General features: G+C 35.7%; 1 protein-coding gene across 1 annotated transcript in view; it reads left to right on the top strand.

Moving 5' to 3' along the window:
* The window catches only part of KCNH8 (potassium voltage-gated channel subfamily H member 8), a 398,046-nt gene that overhangs the window by 311,729 nt on the left and 69,498 nt on the right, over positions 1–16,819 (top strand). Inside the window, exons 9-10 of the mRNA XM_025375699.1 lie at positions 10,938–11,137; positions 12,288–12,537. Of these exons, the coding sequence (XP_025231484.1) occupies positions 10,938–11,137; positions 12,288–12,537 (450 nt within the window). The remainder of the gene's footprint in view (positions 1–10,937; positions 11,138–12,287; positions 12,538–16,819) is intronic.

A 16,819-nucleotide genomic window follows, 5' to 3' on the forward strand; every position in this document is an offset into this window, starting at 1 on the left:
AGTCTGCAAAAACTGAGACTGATAGATGGCAAACGCGAGGAGAGATGGGAAGATGTGACAAGAGGGTCTGGCATGTCAAATCTCAGAAAGCATCAGCAAAAATACACTTCCTAAGTGTGAGGTTCATAACCTAAAGTGCAAAAGCTATCACCCTCCTTTATTACAAGTAAGAGCAACAAGTGAGCAAGTTTAGTGGAGAAGTAGAGAAGGCTCAACTCACAAAGAATCACACAGACCGTTCATATTTGCAGAGATCATGCTAACAACAGACAATAATTCAAAATATATTAATAAAGCTATTGCTGTTATTAAAGAAGACCACAAACAAAAACTAAGTATCTTAGAAAAGATATAACAAAAGAAGTTAAAGATAAGATGAAGTATCTAAGCAAAGATATCAAAGAAAAAAGCAAAGCCATCTTATGCACAAAGATAAAATTGAAGGAAAAAAGGGAATAGACGTTGCAAAGAATATAATGAGTCATAAAGAATAAAAAGAAGGAAAGGAAAAGAAACTGAAGGGAAGGAAGAAAAAGCAGAGAGAAAAAACAAAAAGAGACAGAGGGAAGAGAGAGACAGAGAGATCAAGGATGGAAGGCAGGCAGGCAAGCAAAAGAAAGAAAGAAAAAGAGTGAGTGACAAAGACAGAAAGAAACAAACTTAAAAACAGTAGAGAAAACCCTAACAGTAGAAAGCAGGCTAAAGAGAGCCAGCATATGTATATTGCTTATTAATACATAAATAAATTTTAGTAAGAATCAGCAAATTCAAAGGAAGACTTTTCACTATATAGCATTTTACATAATTTTTTAGAAAATGTTTGATAACATGAATTATTGCATGTAAATTTTTTAAGCAGCAAGAAGAGAACCAGTTAGAGGCACAATAGAAAGGAAGGAAAATAACAGGGTAGATTCAACCATTTATGTATTCAAATGTTGTATTAGTTCATTCTCACTCTGCTAATAAAGACATACCCAAGACTGGGCAATTTATAAAGAAAAAGAGGTTTAATGGATTCATGGTTCCACATGGCTGGGGAGGCCTCACAATCATGTCAGAAGGCAATGGAGGAGCACAAGCACCTTTTACATGGCAGCAGGCAAGAGAGCACGTGCAGGGGAACTGCCCTTTATAAAACCATCAGATCTTGTGAGACTTATTTACTATCAGCAGAACAGCACAGGAAGAACCTGTCCCCATGATTCAATTACCTCCCACCAGGTGCCCCCACACAACATGTGGGGATTATGGGAACTACAATTCAAAATGAGATTTGGGTCCGGGACACAACCATATCAAGTGTATAACCAAATACTTACTGAACGTCTATTATATGACAACACCAATACAATAATAAATAGCGAACATGTATTAGTTGTTTTTATGTTCCATTCTCTGTTTTAAGTGTTCTAACACAATACCATAATTTTTAAAGCAAATCTATGGGGTTGGCACTATTATTATTTTTTCTTATAACAAATAAACTATTATACTATTTTCTCTGGACTCCAAACCCACCTTTATTTATTTTGCTTTGTAACGCTGGGGTTTGTACTCAGCAAAACTCATTCTTCTTTGCCAGCTGACCTCAGTTGCTTTTTCTTATAAGAGGAATCAAGAGAAGACTGGCAGGCAGGAGGAGGGGAGAAGGGACTGCCTGCTGTGGTGCGCATGCTGTTCCCTCGGTGGACGAGGGCACCTCAGCAGCAGCAGATGGTTTCAGCCTTTATTCCAGAACCAAACTCACTGGGCCTCCTCGGACAATCTTGCATCAGTCAGGGGCGCCATCTTGTCCAAAGACAGAACCCTGGCTCACTGACACTCCTCACAACTCCTGCTCTGTGTTTCTATGTTCTGATAACTGCACTTCTTCCCTCTGTGTATCCAGCCCTAAGGGTTAAGCCTTCTGCATTTGCTATGTCCGTGTTACCTCTATTTTTCCTTTTTGTTTATTCAGCCTTCCAACCCCAGGAAAACCAATTCTCTATACTGAATTACTACTGTTGAAATATTTAGTATAATTTCTTTCTTCTAAACTTCCAACTGATGTAGATTGATATTATCCACATTTTTCAGATGACAAATCTAAAGTATGGAGAATTAAAGTAACTTTCCAATGCCACACAACCAGTTCAACCAGTTAGTAAAGACGCAAGGTTTGAACCCAGGTGAATACTTACTTCTCTCCTTAAATATGTAAAGGGAAACTTCACTGAACCATAAGGCTGCTGTGATGGAGTATTAGGAGATGTTGGAGTCTACCTGGATCAAGTAAGCGTTCTTTTTAGGCTAGAGTTCTGTTAATATTTTCTGCCCCACAATATTCCCCTCAAAACCTGTTTTAGCACGTCCTCTTAATGACCTTAATTCAAGACATCACTTTGAGTTTTGAACTTTATAATAGGAGATGGCTCCTACAGGCTTCCTTGCATGAGAGAAGTGATATGAGTGTGTGGGTCTTAAGCAATTGCTCACCCAGCATACAGTGAAATCAAAGAAGTATAAAAACAAATGTTCCCTCAAACAGCTTATGATCTAGTTCGGAGGAGATAGGCTGAAACATGTGGGAAGAGTTTTAACGATACCAGGCAGTAAATGCTAAGTGCCATGTCAGTTAGGAAGTTCAGAAGCAGTGAGAGTTTCTTGGAAAGACAGTGCCATGGCACAGTTGTTGAAGTAGCATGCTAGGGCTGCAGCAACTGTAACAAGCTCTTGGCTGATGTAGAGCAGTGACAGCCTAGGGAGCAGAGAACAGGAATTCTCATTTTCTGAAGAGCTACAGTGTGCCAGGCCGTGTGGTGACTGTTTCATATCCAGCATTATGACTTTTTATAATTTCTATTCTTTGTGATAGCCCATATTTCAGCCAAGCAAAATCACAAGCATTTTGCAGATAAACATAGTCTATACTTATTTAATATTTGCCCATGTTTCTTCTACTCCTGATGATAATTTTGGGAAATGCTCACAGCTTAATTCTACTAATTTGACATTTCAAAAAATCCGTAAGATAAATGAGCTTATTCTCTATTGATCCACTTACTGTATTGTGAGTAGTACTGAATCAAAAATTGTTAATGCACAAACTATTCCCTGCTGTTCTCTGTAGGTAGGTGCAACACTGATCACAAAGGCCAAAAGATACAGAAAATAATCTGATAATGTTACTTTGTTTCTTGTTTGCTGAATGTTTATTGAGCAAATGTCCTGGTGCAAAATCAGTGCCCACTGGTAAGTGGCATTAAAAAATTTAGGTGACCTGAGCAGCACTTAGCAAACTATTCATTTGAAAGTCAAATGGCATCTAAGTGACTTGAATTTATTAGTTAAAGCTTTTCATATTTGTGTTTGTGGGGAAATAATTTTATATTATTGTGAAAATTACACTGGCTAGGAAAAATGATGCCTGCATTTTAATATTTCCCAATTAACTAATTACTTGTAAAATGTTGAGAACTAATCATAAGAGCTCACACTATTGAGCACTTTGTTCATTTAATTCTTATAATACTGTGAGATAGACATTATTAATACCCCAATTTAGACATAAGGCAGAAGAGATTTAGTGAGTTTAAATCCAGGACTCACTAAGACCTGGCAAACTTCTTCTAAAATATTCATTTTATTATGTACTATAAATTTATTTTATTTACTTAATTTTGATAAATATAAACAAATAATTTATTTTTAAAAAGAAGAACCTAAAATTTGTGTTACCATAGACTTAAGTCTAGGGTATCTCACTAGGAGTCCCCCACACAAGGCTGATGAAATTGCTAGTGGCAAGGATGCAATATACTAGAAAAATAAACAGTAGCAATATTAAATGAGAAAGGGGACTGGCAAAACTCCAGATAATTATCAAGGACAGAGATAATATTGCTCAGTGAGAAGAAACGGGTGAAAAAATGCTGAATAGATCCACCTGGGAGTCCTCTGGGAACCCCATCAGAATTTCCACAGGAGTTGTACAGGTTTTATTTTATATGTCTATATATAGATATATATAGATTTTCTGAAGAGCTACAGTGTGAGCTACAGTGAAGAGCTAAGAAAGTTCATAGCTAGGCAAAGCTTATATATATAGATATATATAGATAAATATATAGATATATATAGATATATAGAGATATAGAGATATATAGATATATAAAGATATATAGATATATACATATATAGATACATATAGATATATACATACACACACATACACATATATGTGTGTATATGTATATAAGCATAAACTTTATATGTATGTGTGTATATATATAAAGTTTTCATTTAAGATGCCATATAAACTTCCATATAAGCATCTGTAATTATGGAGTGTACAAACCACTAATATATGGGAGGAATATTAAAACTATAAATCAGAGAGATTTAAAGCAAAAATAATTTCTAAAAATTATACATAGACAAAACTATGTGAACTTTGAGAACACTCAAAACAAATAAGTAATCCTAATAGCTTCAGATGAATATTAGAATTAATGAACGAATTCAGTAAGGTTTATGGACACAAGATCGATATGCAAAAAATCAATTGCATTTCTATATACTAGTAACAAATTAGAAATAAACTATAAAAATTATTACAAATAATTCAATATTTATGAATAATTATAACTAAAAATTTGTAAGACTTCCATACAGAAAATTACAAAACATTGGTGAGAAAATAATGGAAGGATATACAATGGTGATGGTTGCTAACAATGGGCTCAGCATTGCGAAAATACTAGTTGTACTCAAAGTAATCTAAAGATTAAATGCAATCCCAATAAAAATTCCAGTAGATGTGTGTTTGTGTGTGTGTGTGTGTGTTTGAAAATTGATAAGTTGTTTCTAAAAATCAGTGGAAAAGAGCAAAAACCAGTCAAAGCTATCATGAAACAATATTGGAAGATTTGTGCTACAGATATCAAAATGTATTTCGAAGTTACAGTAATTAAGAGTGTATGGTGTTTGTCCAATAATAGACCAATAGGCCAATGAAATAGAAGAGAGTTCAGAACTGTTTCTGAACTCATATATTGTCACACATATATTGTCACTTCATTTGTGATATGGACGCTACTTTCAGTAAATGTTGTTGGGTCAAATGTATATCTACCTGTTGGAAGACAACCTTGGTACCTCTTAAAACTGTACATAAAAATTAATTCCAGGTGGATTTTGATCTAAATTTAGGAGGGAAAACAATAAAACTTCTAAAAGGTAATATAGGAGAATATTTTTATGACCTTTGATTTGGCAAAGGTTTCCTAATCATGACACAAAAAGCCCTAGTCATAAAGGAAAAGAATGATAAATTGAACTGCAGAACTTCTTTTGTATCAAAAGACCTTATTATAAATGTGAAGAGGGAAGTTACAGGATAGGAGAAGATATTTTCAAATGTTTATCTGACAAAGGACTCTCATCTACTGTATATAAAGAACTGTTAAATCGATGAGAAAAAGATCAATCAACTCCCTGAAATGGGCAAAAGCTTGGAAAAAAAACCTGAAAAGTAGATTTCCAATACCAGAGTAGATGACAAACATATAAAAAAGTGCTCAACATCATTAATCAGAAACATGCAAATTAAAACCAAAATTAGATACCATTTTATGTTCACCAAAATGATATGTTTAAAAACACCACAACCCTAAGTGTTTGAGAGGATAATGGAAGACCTTGGCCTCTCCTACACTGTTGATGGGCATGTCAGTCGATACAACTTTGTCAACATCTACCATATCTGAATATACCTCTAATCTGTGATTCAACAATGCCACTTCTGAATATATAACCAGTGGAAATGCATACATGTATACTTCAGGATATATACATAGATGTCTGCAAAAGCCTTTTTGTAAGAATCTCAAACTGGGAATGTCCATTAATAGGAGAATAAATAAGTAAATTTTGAAACACCTATTCAAGAGAGCATTATACACTAAAAGTAAATTAACTACTATGTCATGGAACCTTATGGACAAATCTTACAAACTCAATGCTCAGCAGAGAAGCCAGACAGAAAAAAAGTGCATACTGTATGATTTGTTTAGAGAAAGTTCATAGATAGACAAAGCTTATTAATTGTAATATAATTGGTAACTGTGGTTACCTTTGGTGAAGGGATTGGTTAGTGATTGTGAAGGGGACACAGGGAAGCCTCCAGAATACTATTATTTGGTTTATTCATCTAGGGTGGTGGGAGGTAGTGCTTCTATAGCTATGTTTACTTTGAAAAATCTCAATGAGCTTCACATTTAGCAAGTGGGTAATTTGTTCTATATGTATCTTTGATTTTAATTTTACCTTGTAAAATTTTAATAGATGAGCTAACAATAATATATCAAGTGTGAGTTAAGAAGCTGGGTAATAGTGAGCTAAGTTCTTGCCTTTCATATCAGGTTGTTCTTGGGTTTGTCTTAACAATAATGAGTCAAGCAATGGAGTACAATTATATTGTCCAACATTTTGGTGATAACTGCAAAAACACCCAAAAAACTCATTTTAAAAGGTTGATTTTGGCGAGTGAGATGGCGATGAAGGGATGAGTTTGGGGCTAGACTATTTATCATAGATTTTTTAAACCATTTGCTTACAATTATAAAACTTTTTAAAGAAAGTATCAAACTACCAGAGGCACATTTCAGTTCCATAAATATTTATGGCATACTTAAATTATGCCAAGAGCTGTGCTAGATGCAGGGGAAACAAAGATGACTAAGATATGATACTTTCTTTCAAGGAGTTCACAGTTTAATAATGGAAATAGGTACTTAAGCAGAGGATGTTCTTTCTTTTTTATTTCTATTTTTTTCTATTATAATACACATTTAGAAAAAACTGGAAAACAAACAGAAAAATAAAATTACACATAGTCTCATTATCAAAAGACAGTTTTCCAGAATTTCCATACATATGTAACTATTTTTTGAAATATATATGTATAACTATTCATATTTTTTGCAACCAGACAAAATATACAGAAAATATTTTCTAATGTCTTTAAAAATTCTATCACACTAAACAGTGACTGTCTATAGTCACCTAATGAGTTTGCCCCAGTTGATAGAGTCATCAGCACAGCCTTGGAGGTTGGATAAAGCTTCCTAATAAAGATCATTCATCACTGAGAACATATTCAGTTTCAATGAAGCATTATTATCACAAAGTAATCAAGGCTTCCCTCGGGTCCCCCCACTGAATACACACACACTACCCTGACATAGTTTTATTGGACCCATATGATGAGCTATTGTGTTCGCAAATTCAGGCTGTTCTCAAGATGTCTTTGCACTGCCATTTAAATTCATCATTTAGGAAATTTTTCTCATCTCTATTCTCTCTGCCATCTGCCATCCACAAGCCAGTGTACTTATAACCAAGAATGGAAATTTCCAGGGCAATGAGGAGGTGGGAAAGAGAAGGAGGGCAGCTAAGATTACCCAAAACCTGAGCTCTGGCCTCCTTTTGTATCAGTAGAAAACGCCCCCTACTTAGCCTCCAAAGCCACTGCAAAATAGTTGGCTAAAGTAATTAGCAATGATGTTATACTCCTGGAGATACGTGTTGTCCAAAATTCAGGAAAAGAAAGAGAAGGGGAAAGAAAAAGGGGAAGGGAAATGAAAAGGGAAAGGAAAAGACAAAGGGAAAGAGAACGAGAAAGAAAAGGCCAGGCAGTTCTACTGAAGCACTTCTTTCATTTGAGAACCGCTTACTTTCTTCTTAGATGCCAATTGTTGAGGTTCCTTCCAGGACCTGATACTGAGATGAAATTTTACAAAATGCATTTTATGCAAAACTTCTACACACAAAAAAAGAGACGCCCACACACTCAGCAGGTCGAACAGTCAAGAATTATATACATCAAATTTGCTAGAAATAAAGAAAAAGTAAGTAATAATTTCCATACTGACCTGGATATAGAAGTTCTTGAGTCAAACTTTCATAGCAGATGGAATGATTTTTTCTGACAGTTACACACACTCTTTGCCAGGGTGAAATGATAACCAGTGACAGAATGGTCATAATAACTTTGGAAAATGAAAGGCTATGAGGACCAGAATTTTATTTTTTTTAACTACTTAAATTAGAAATAGTTATCTATGCTGAAATGAGACTTTGAAATTGTGGTGACTCAGACATAGACTAGTACTTTTCAATAACACTTATGAATGCTATAATTAATCCAGTAATTCATTTTACTAACAAAATACAACTAGGATGTTAAATAATCTGAACATATTACTTCTCTTACTTTAAGTGCTTTACACATTATAATTAAGCAAAGCAAGGTTAAAATCATACACATAATTAAGGAAAGCAGTGTTAAAATAAATGAAACAGAATTGTTCTCTGTACTCGATTTAATCTCCATGAAAAGACGATTACATAGTGTTAAAGATGGTAGGGCTTCCAAACACTTAGCCCATAAGTATATTAAGGGAGCCTGAAATCAATGTTTAATTTCTTTGACTTGGAGCAGAATCAGTTCTTTTCTTTGAGTGTTTATTGTAAGTAGAGCTCTTATCTTCCAAATAAAAGACTTAAGCATCAGAACTGCTGTGCTTCTAAAACAATACAGAAGAATAAACCTCTATTTAGAATCTACAAAGAACAAATCCAACATTTAGTTGCTACATGATATATATTTTTCATGGAATATTTTTGACCTGTTGGGACACATCTCATTTTTGAACATTTAGGAATAATACTTACTTACACATTCTTGCATGTATCAAGCATTTCTTGAGTATGTTTTGAATTTCTTTCATCAATAACTTATGTCTACTAAGAGCCGCTCTTTACTATTTAAGAGGTTGCAGGAAAACCTTAAATCTAAGTCATTTTCCCCAAATTAAATTGCATTGAGCATGCTGAAAATTCATAAAATTTTTCACTTTCATAAGGAAAATTAACATAAATTGAGCAAATGCTTTTTTTCATACATATACTAGGCACTTTTTAAAACATACATAGGTCTTTAAATCTTGAAATAGCGCTATGAGTAAGGGCTATTTAACATAATGACTATGCCCATTTAACATGAATCTGTTTAAAGGAATTATGTAACTTACCAAGTTCACACAATTAAGAAGTAGCAAAATCAGTATTCAAATCCAGATTTGTCTGATTCTGAAGTTCATATTCTCTCTGCAACATTACATTGCTTCTTGTATATAGACCCTAACTTTAAACCCTATTCTAGTAACTTTTCCAAAATACTGAGGTCTTGTTATGAAGGGAATAATTTTATAGACATAGTAACCATTATTCCATAGAGAAATTATGTATTACCTGGTAAAGAATTTTAATTCCAGTGTGAGATTAGAATTAAATTAGTATGCCAGTGTTTGGTAATTTCTGACAAGTGTAGGGACACAAGATTTGAATTGGGGAGGTCCTGACATAGGAAGATAGAAGTAATAATATGTTGACATATTTGCACTAATGTATCCATTATGATGCTAGGAAATTTTTAACATAGCTCCTTGGGCACTGAGGTTTTGATACATGTACATTTTGATAGATCCTAATAGACAAGCTACTAAATGTTTAGTCTTTTTCTAAGCCCCAAATTACTGAAACAGATGATTTTACCCAACTAATAAGCTTCATGCCTCATTCCTAATCCTGTCCCAGAATAAGGATCAGGGATAAAATCTGAATATTACTTAGAGTTGACTTATCCATAAATATGCATGTGCTTGGCCCTCATATCTCTCTCAGTTTCATAATTCCAGGTATGTCCAAGGCCTTCTTGGATTATCTGCTGGTGTCTGTTTAGAAACCATTTCAGTTTCGTTCTGCCACTGACTAGTGAGTGCAAAATCCTGTCATGCCTTCTATGTCTTGACGATACCTAGTTGCTTCCCAAAGTGGGTAATTCCTGGAAAATGAGGTCCATCCTTTCACTCCACTGTTCTCCAGAAGAAATATCCACCCTAAATATCCATATGCCCTCAAATTCTGGTGAACAAAATTTTTCATGTCATTACACTTTAATGGTAGGTTTGAGACAGGCTCAAAGGGCAGGCTTAGCAAGTAAGTGGAGGTTAAATACTATCTGGCTGACAAACCTCATTGAAACAAGAGCCCCATATATATGTATATATACACACACACACACACACACACACACACATATACATACACACCCTGCTGGTGCATCTCATGGTGGCAACAATGACTCCTCTATGCAGAATACCTCTTTTTCTCTGTGAATTCATTTGTTTCTTGAATGGTCTCAGATTTTCTGATATCTCCCTCAAAATTAAAATAACTGCAGAGCTGGGGTTGGAGTGGGTATTGGAGCTTCACACTGCTCAAGAAATCCTCAATTACATTTTTTACAACTTCCTTCATATCTGCATTAATATAAATTTATCATATTTAATATTCTAAAACAAAGTTTAAATGATGGCTTTTTGAGGGGGTGAGACTAAAGTTCCCACAAAGGCTAACTAAAATAGACTTACTTCAAAAATTTATTTCATTCATTACTATAATAAAAGTAATTATTAAGCTATAACTTTATAGCTTATTCTATCAAACTATGAAAACTATTTTATTGTAACTATTAAACTATACATAACTATTAAAATAATATAGATGTAAATTGAGTTCAAATAAAAGTTTATCATAAACAGAATGGCAGCTAACAGATTAAATGTAAATCAAAGAGACCTATTTTGCATATCATTGAGATTTTTAAAGATATTTTTACTCTGATCAAGCCGTATGGAATCAAAGTGATTGCTTCAGGATGTACCCTGTGATACAGTGTCTGCACCAAAATGCTTGTACCAAAATAGCTGTATCAACATGGCCATATAAGCACGTTCTGCCCTGATCCAGGATAGCCTGTAAATTAGATATAAGTGGTGGGCCCCACTGTCATATTTCTCTTCCATTGTATACTGTGTTGTTCTTTCTAGCCTTGATGCACGCCTTGGTGTTTGGAAACGTGACAGCAATCATACAGAGGATGTACTCCAGATGGTCCCTCTATCACACTAGAACTAAGGATCTGAAAGATTTCATCCGTGTCCATCACCTGCCCCAACAACTCAAGCAGAGGATGCTCGAATATTTTCAAACAACCTGGTCAGTCAACAATGGAATAGATTCAAATGAGGTAATGTTCATTTCTCATGTTGTTTTCAGGCAGCAAGCACATGTTCTAAGGTAAAAGCAAGATGCTCTAATATAGGTATCAGAAGTGAAAAGCATACTAACTTCTTTATTCCTTTATTTTTTTAATTATTCATGAATCCCAATCCATCTTCTTTTGCTTGCTTTGGCTTGTGTTTTCACAATGCCAATTTGGATGGACCAAAGTTTTATATTAACTTGCTGCTTGTTCAATCAGGTGGACTTACTTTCCTTCTTATCGTCTCTTTTCGAAGGAATCAATTCTTATGACAATTTAATGATGTAATCTGGGATAATTATATAAATCAAGTTTCTGTTTCCCTTTAACATCAATAAAGTTAAAAAATTCCATCAAAGGGGTTATCTTTATACTTCCAGAAACACCCCAGACTGCCACTATAAAAAAGGTATTATATATATCTCACGCCTGTAATCCCAGCACTTTGGGAGGCCCAGGCGGGTGGATCATGAGGTCAGGAGATGGAGACCATCTGGCTAACACGGTGAAACTCCGTCTCTACTGAAAATGCAAAAAATTAGCCGGGCGTGGTGGCGGGCGCCTGTAGTCCCAGCTACTCGGGAGGCTGAGGCAGGAGAGTGGGGTGAAACCGGAAGGCGGAACTTGCAGTGAGCCAAGATCACACCACTGCACTCCAGCCTGGGTGACGAGCAAGACTCCGTCTCACAAAAAAAAAAAAAGATATTATATAAATCAACCAACCGTTTCATCAACCCACCAACCAAACCTGTAACCAACATTTTAGTAGTGATTAATTGGTTTCTCCTCTCTTCGTATAATCACCAGTGGATCCAAATTCCATATCTTATGTCCTGACTAGGACTCTGTGAGAAGCAAGTCACAATGAGTCATTATATGTTTTCCTGCTAGAGCGTTTTCTTAATTTGTTCTCTTTCTCCAGACTTCTTATCAGCTGATTATTTAGTAGCACATAATTGAAATCACAGTCACTGAAAGATCTCTCCAGGATTATACATACTTAGATTTCCTCTTCCGTATGCTGGATGGCCAAACAGCAGGAGACAGTAGGAAGAGCATCCCTGCAGTCTTGCAAAGTAAATCAGTTAGACGACACTTACCCCAATTTGATTTCCTCCTTCATCTTCTCTGACAGCTTTTGAAGGACTTTCCAGATGAACTGCGTTCTGACATCACTATGCACTTGAACAAGGAGATCTTACAGTTGTCCCTTTTTGAATGTGCCAGCCGGGGCTGCCTCAGGTCTCTGTCTCTACACATCAAAACCTCTTTCTGTGCTCCGGGGGAGTATCTGCTGCGTCAAGGGGATGCTTTGCAGGCCATCTACTTTGTGTGCTCGGGCTCCATGGAAGTTCTTAAAGACAGCATGGTGCTGGCTATTCTTGGTAGGTCTGAATTGAAACACTTGTATGAAGTTTGACTCTGGAGCATAAATTAAGAAGATGAAATGGGGAAAAACTGCTATTGAGAGTAGGAAAAGAATAGATGAAGATGTAAACTCAGGAGTATTCTTCATATGAGTTTAGTTTGCTTAAGTGTTATATCCAACATATTATTTAATTGTTGTAAAAAAAAGTAGTATAAATATTATCTCCATTTTAGACATGAATAACTAGTACTTGAGTTAACAAACCCAGATCACCTAGTAAGAAAATAAACTCAGTTATTTTTTATTCCTAAAGCCAAATTATTAATCATGATGTATACTCCCTTCTGGTGAAATAGCTGCTCCGTTTTAAGAGGGCATTTATTTTTGTGGAAAATTAATTCAGAGAACACAAAAACTAAATTGTATCTGTGCTAGAAATAGAGCAAAGGTGACTATGTTTCAAGAATAAGCTCTCATAGCAGTCATTAACCTAATACTGTCAAAGTGACTATAGGCTCTTTTTACTTCCTTAAAGAAAACTTACAAGATATATTGTGAAAATTTTGTGCCACAGAGCTGACTCCCAATATTAATACGTAATTCGTCTTCATTGAAATATAGCCGGGCGCGGTGGCTCAAGCCTGTAATCCCAGCACTTTGGGAGGCCGAGACGGGCGGATCACGAGGTCAGGAGATCGAGACCATCCTGGCTAACACTGTGAAACCCCGTCTCTACTAAAAAATACAAAAAACTAGCCGGGCGCAGTGGCGGGCGCCTGTAGTCCCAGCTACTCGGGAGGCTGAGGCAGGAGAATGGCGTGAACTCGGGAGGCGGAGCTTGCAGTGAGCTGAGATCCGGCCACTGCACTCCAGCCTGGGCGACAGAGCCAGACTTTGTCTCAAAAAAAAAAAAAAAAAAAAAGAAATATAAAGGGCAGTTGACAAAAACAGCATGCAGAGTTAATGTATACAAAATCCTGTTTACAATTTTATGTGGGCCTGTTTTAAAGGTCACTCTGGGCTGGGCACGGTGACTCACGCCTGTAATCCTAGCACTTTTGGAGATGAGGCAGGTGGATTGCTTGAGCTCATAAGTTCAAGACCAGCCTAGGCAACATGGACAGACCCTGTCTCTACTAAAAGTACAAATAATTACCTGGCCATGGTGGCAGGATCCTGTAGTTCCAGCTACCTGGGAGGCTGAGATGGGAGGATCGCTTGAGTCTGAGAGGTGGAGGGTGCAGTAAGCCAAGATAGCGCCACTGCCTCCAGCCTGAGTGCAGAGAGAGAGAGACAGTGTCTCAAAAAAAAAAAAAACTGTAATTTTTGTTTGTTTATTCACCTAACGTTTATTGATGGCCTATGAATGAATCCAGTACTGGTCTATACACTGATAATGCAGCAAAAAAGAGAATGACCAAAATCCTTGCCTACATGAAAATTAAACTGAAGTGAAGGATGTGATGGGGTCTGAGACCAGCCAAGGTGGTACTAATGCTGGTGAGAGGCAGGTGAATTCAGGATGTATTTCAAACACCAATATAAGACACAAATATTTAGAGTTTGCGCTAATAAAAGGGGCATAAATTCAGTACCTTTTTATTTTTAATTTTTAAGAACCTTATATTTGTAAACAATTACTTGCAAAGTGTGTTCATACACAAGGTCTCATTTAAGCCTTTACAACACAGAAAGACAGATGGTGAAGGTATTTTCTCTGATTTTTCTAAAGTCAAGGCTAACCTAAGACATTGGATTCTGTATTCAGCGTTCCTTCCATGTCTAAACAATATCTATTTTTCTAATTTAAAAAAAAACCCTGCACTCATATGTTTATCACAGCACTATTTATGATAGCAACAATATGGAATCAACCTAAGTGTTCATCAATGGATGAATGGATTAAAAATATGGTACATATATGCAATGGAATACTATTCAGCCATAAAGAGGAATGAAATCATGTATTTTGCAGCAATATGGATTGAACTGGATACCATTATCTTAAGCAAAATAACTCAGAAAAAGAAAGTCAAATACTACATGTTCTCACTTATAATTGGGAAGTAAATAAAGTGTACAGATGGACATAGAGTGTGGAATAATAGACACTGGAGACTAGTAAAAGTGGAAGACTAGGGGAGGGGGTGAGGGATGAAAATAAATTAATGGATACAGTGTACACCATTCAAGTGATGGTTACACTCAAAGTCCAGACTTCACCACTAGGCAATATATCTATGTAACAAAACTACACTTGTATTCCTTAAATTTATGCAAATTTTAAAAAGACATTATTCTATATAGTCATTGTAGGCCTTCTATCAGTGGATTCTGGCTAGTAAGCTTCAAAATAGATTATATTTTGGAAGAGAGAAAGAGAACTAATATGTATTGAATCCCTCATATGATCTGGGTGTTTATGCCCATTATTGAATTTAAATCTTACAACCTCATTGTTTGTGGGTTATGATCTGAATGTCTGCCTCCCCCCAAAATTAATATGTCAAAACCTAATCCCCAATATGATGGTATTAGGAGTGGGGCCTTGAAGAAGTGAATAGGTGATGAGGGCACAGCCCTCATGAATGGGATTAGTGTCTTTATAGTAGAGGCTCAGGAGAGCTACCCTGCCTTTTCTCCCATGTACAGACACAATGAAAAGGTGCCATCTGTGAATCACAAAGTGAGCCCTTACCAGACACCAGCCTCTAGAACTATGAGAAATATTTTTTTTTGTTTATAAGCTGCCCAGTTTACAGTATGGCAACCTGAATAGACTAAGACAGTATGATTATTTCCAAGATTAAAGGTGAAGAGATAGACACTAGTGAATGATGAAAGACCCATATGCTTTTCACTGTTTCATGTTGACTTGTTTACCGCTTAGAGTAAAGGTAGAGTTTGTCTTTCAAATTTGTGACTCTGTTCTTTTCTCATCCTCTTATGTTTTTCTCCTTAATAGAAAGGCATGGAATGGCAACTCAGAGTTTACTATTAATGTGGTCATTTCTTTATCAATATTAGAGTAAGGCTCAATAATAGAGTAACTCAATATTAGAGCAAGGCTCCCTGTGTGTGTGTGTGTGTGTGTGTGTGTGTGTGTGTGTGTGTGTGTGTTCTTTCTTAAGGGGAGAATTTAACACTCTTCCTGGCCTCTTCTCAACTTTGTGAAGTTAAAGGCCAGCCACCCTATCATCTTGTTATTCTAAATTAGAATTAACAGTTATTCTTAATTTGCTTCAAAAACTTAACCTTAATCATAAAATATTTTTTATTGATTTTTCTTTAGTACCACGAAATGTTTTATAGCCTGCCTAAGGATTCAGCCTGTTTTTAAGAGGGCATCTAGACTTTTTCCTTAGAATCTTGTATCATTCTAAACAGATATAATGTGGATTTTTCTATAATTGTGGTGTATTTTAAATGTTGGTAGCTATCAACAGTTTTAGGAATAGAATATGAAGGCATCATCTATGACACTAGAGCACAATAAGTACAAATTTAGTGGCTTCTGTGTAACTTCCGTTGCTAGTCAAATATGATTCAGTTGGATATTTCTTGTTACATTTTTTTAAAAACTACTTATGGCTGAAAGATTTAATTCATTATCTTTTGCTCCTGGCCCCAAGTTTCTCCGTAAAATGTGATTAACATGGGTAACATTTTCACATCTCTGCCTCTCCCATGTATACATCAAAAGTGCAAATTGCTGCGTGACCATTCTAAACACTGGTATGTGGTACTGGGGCTAAACTCAAACAAAGACAATAAAAGATTAATATTTACTTTCTTTGATTAACATTATTTCAATAAAGATTGACTATTTTACTTTCCCTATGGATTATATATATGTAATATTGCCTTATAGGGCTTATAGGGCTAATTCAAATCAATACTACTTTGATAAACTTAGCAAGTACGTGACATTATACTTGACCTGTAGATATTTAGCACATGTTCACTCTGCCAATGAAAAAAATTAATGTTCTTCTTCTTCACAACAACAGCTGTTCAACCATAAACTTATCCTAGCAACTTTCTTGTCCAGTCAATACGTGCAGACATTTCTTAATCTGATACCTGGAAAGGGTAGGGGCAGGAATTTGTTATGGGGCTGGAATTCGTTTGCCTTGTACGCCTTGGTTTCATGTCCAGGTAATAGTGTCTCCCCGACCAATTTCTTCATTGTTTTAAAAGAAAATGGCAAAGCATGAGTAAATGTACTCTCAACAGAACATGAGTCTGCCTAATTATAACTAAACGTAAGTTATAGCTCTAACCTGGGTGGTTTGCAG

Source organism: Theropithecus gelada, chromosome 2 (assembly GCF_003255815.1).
Source record: "Theropithecus gelada isolate Dixy chromosome 2, Tgel_1.0, whole genome shotgun sequence".
Taxonomy (NCBI): domain Eukaryota; kingdom Metazoa; phylum Chordata; class Mammalia; order Primates; family Cercopithecidae; genus Theropithecus; species Theropithecus gelada.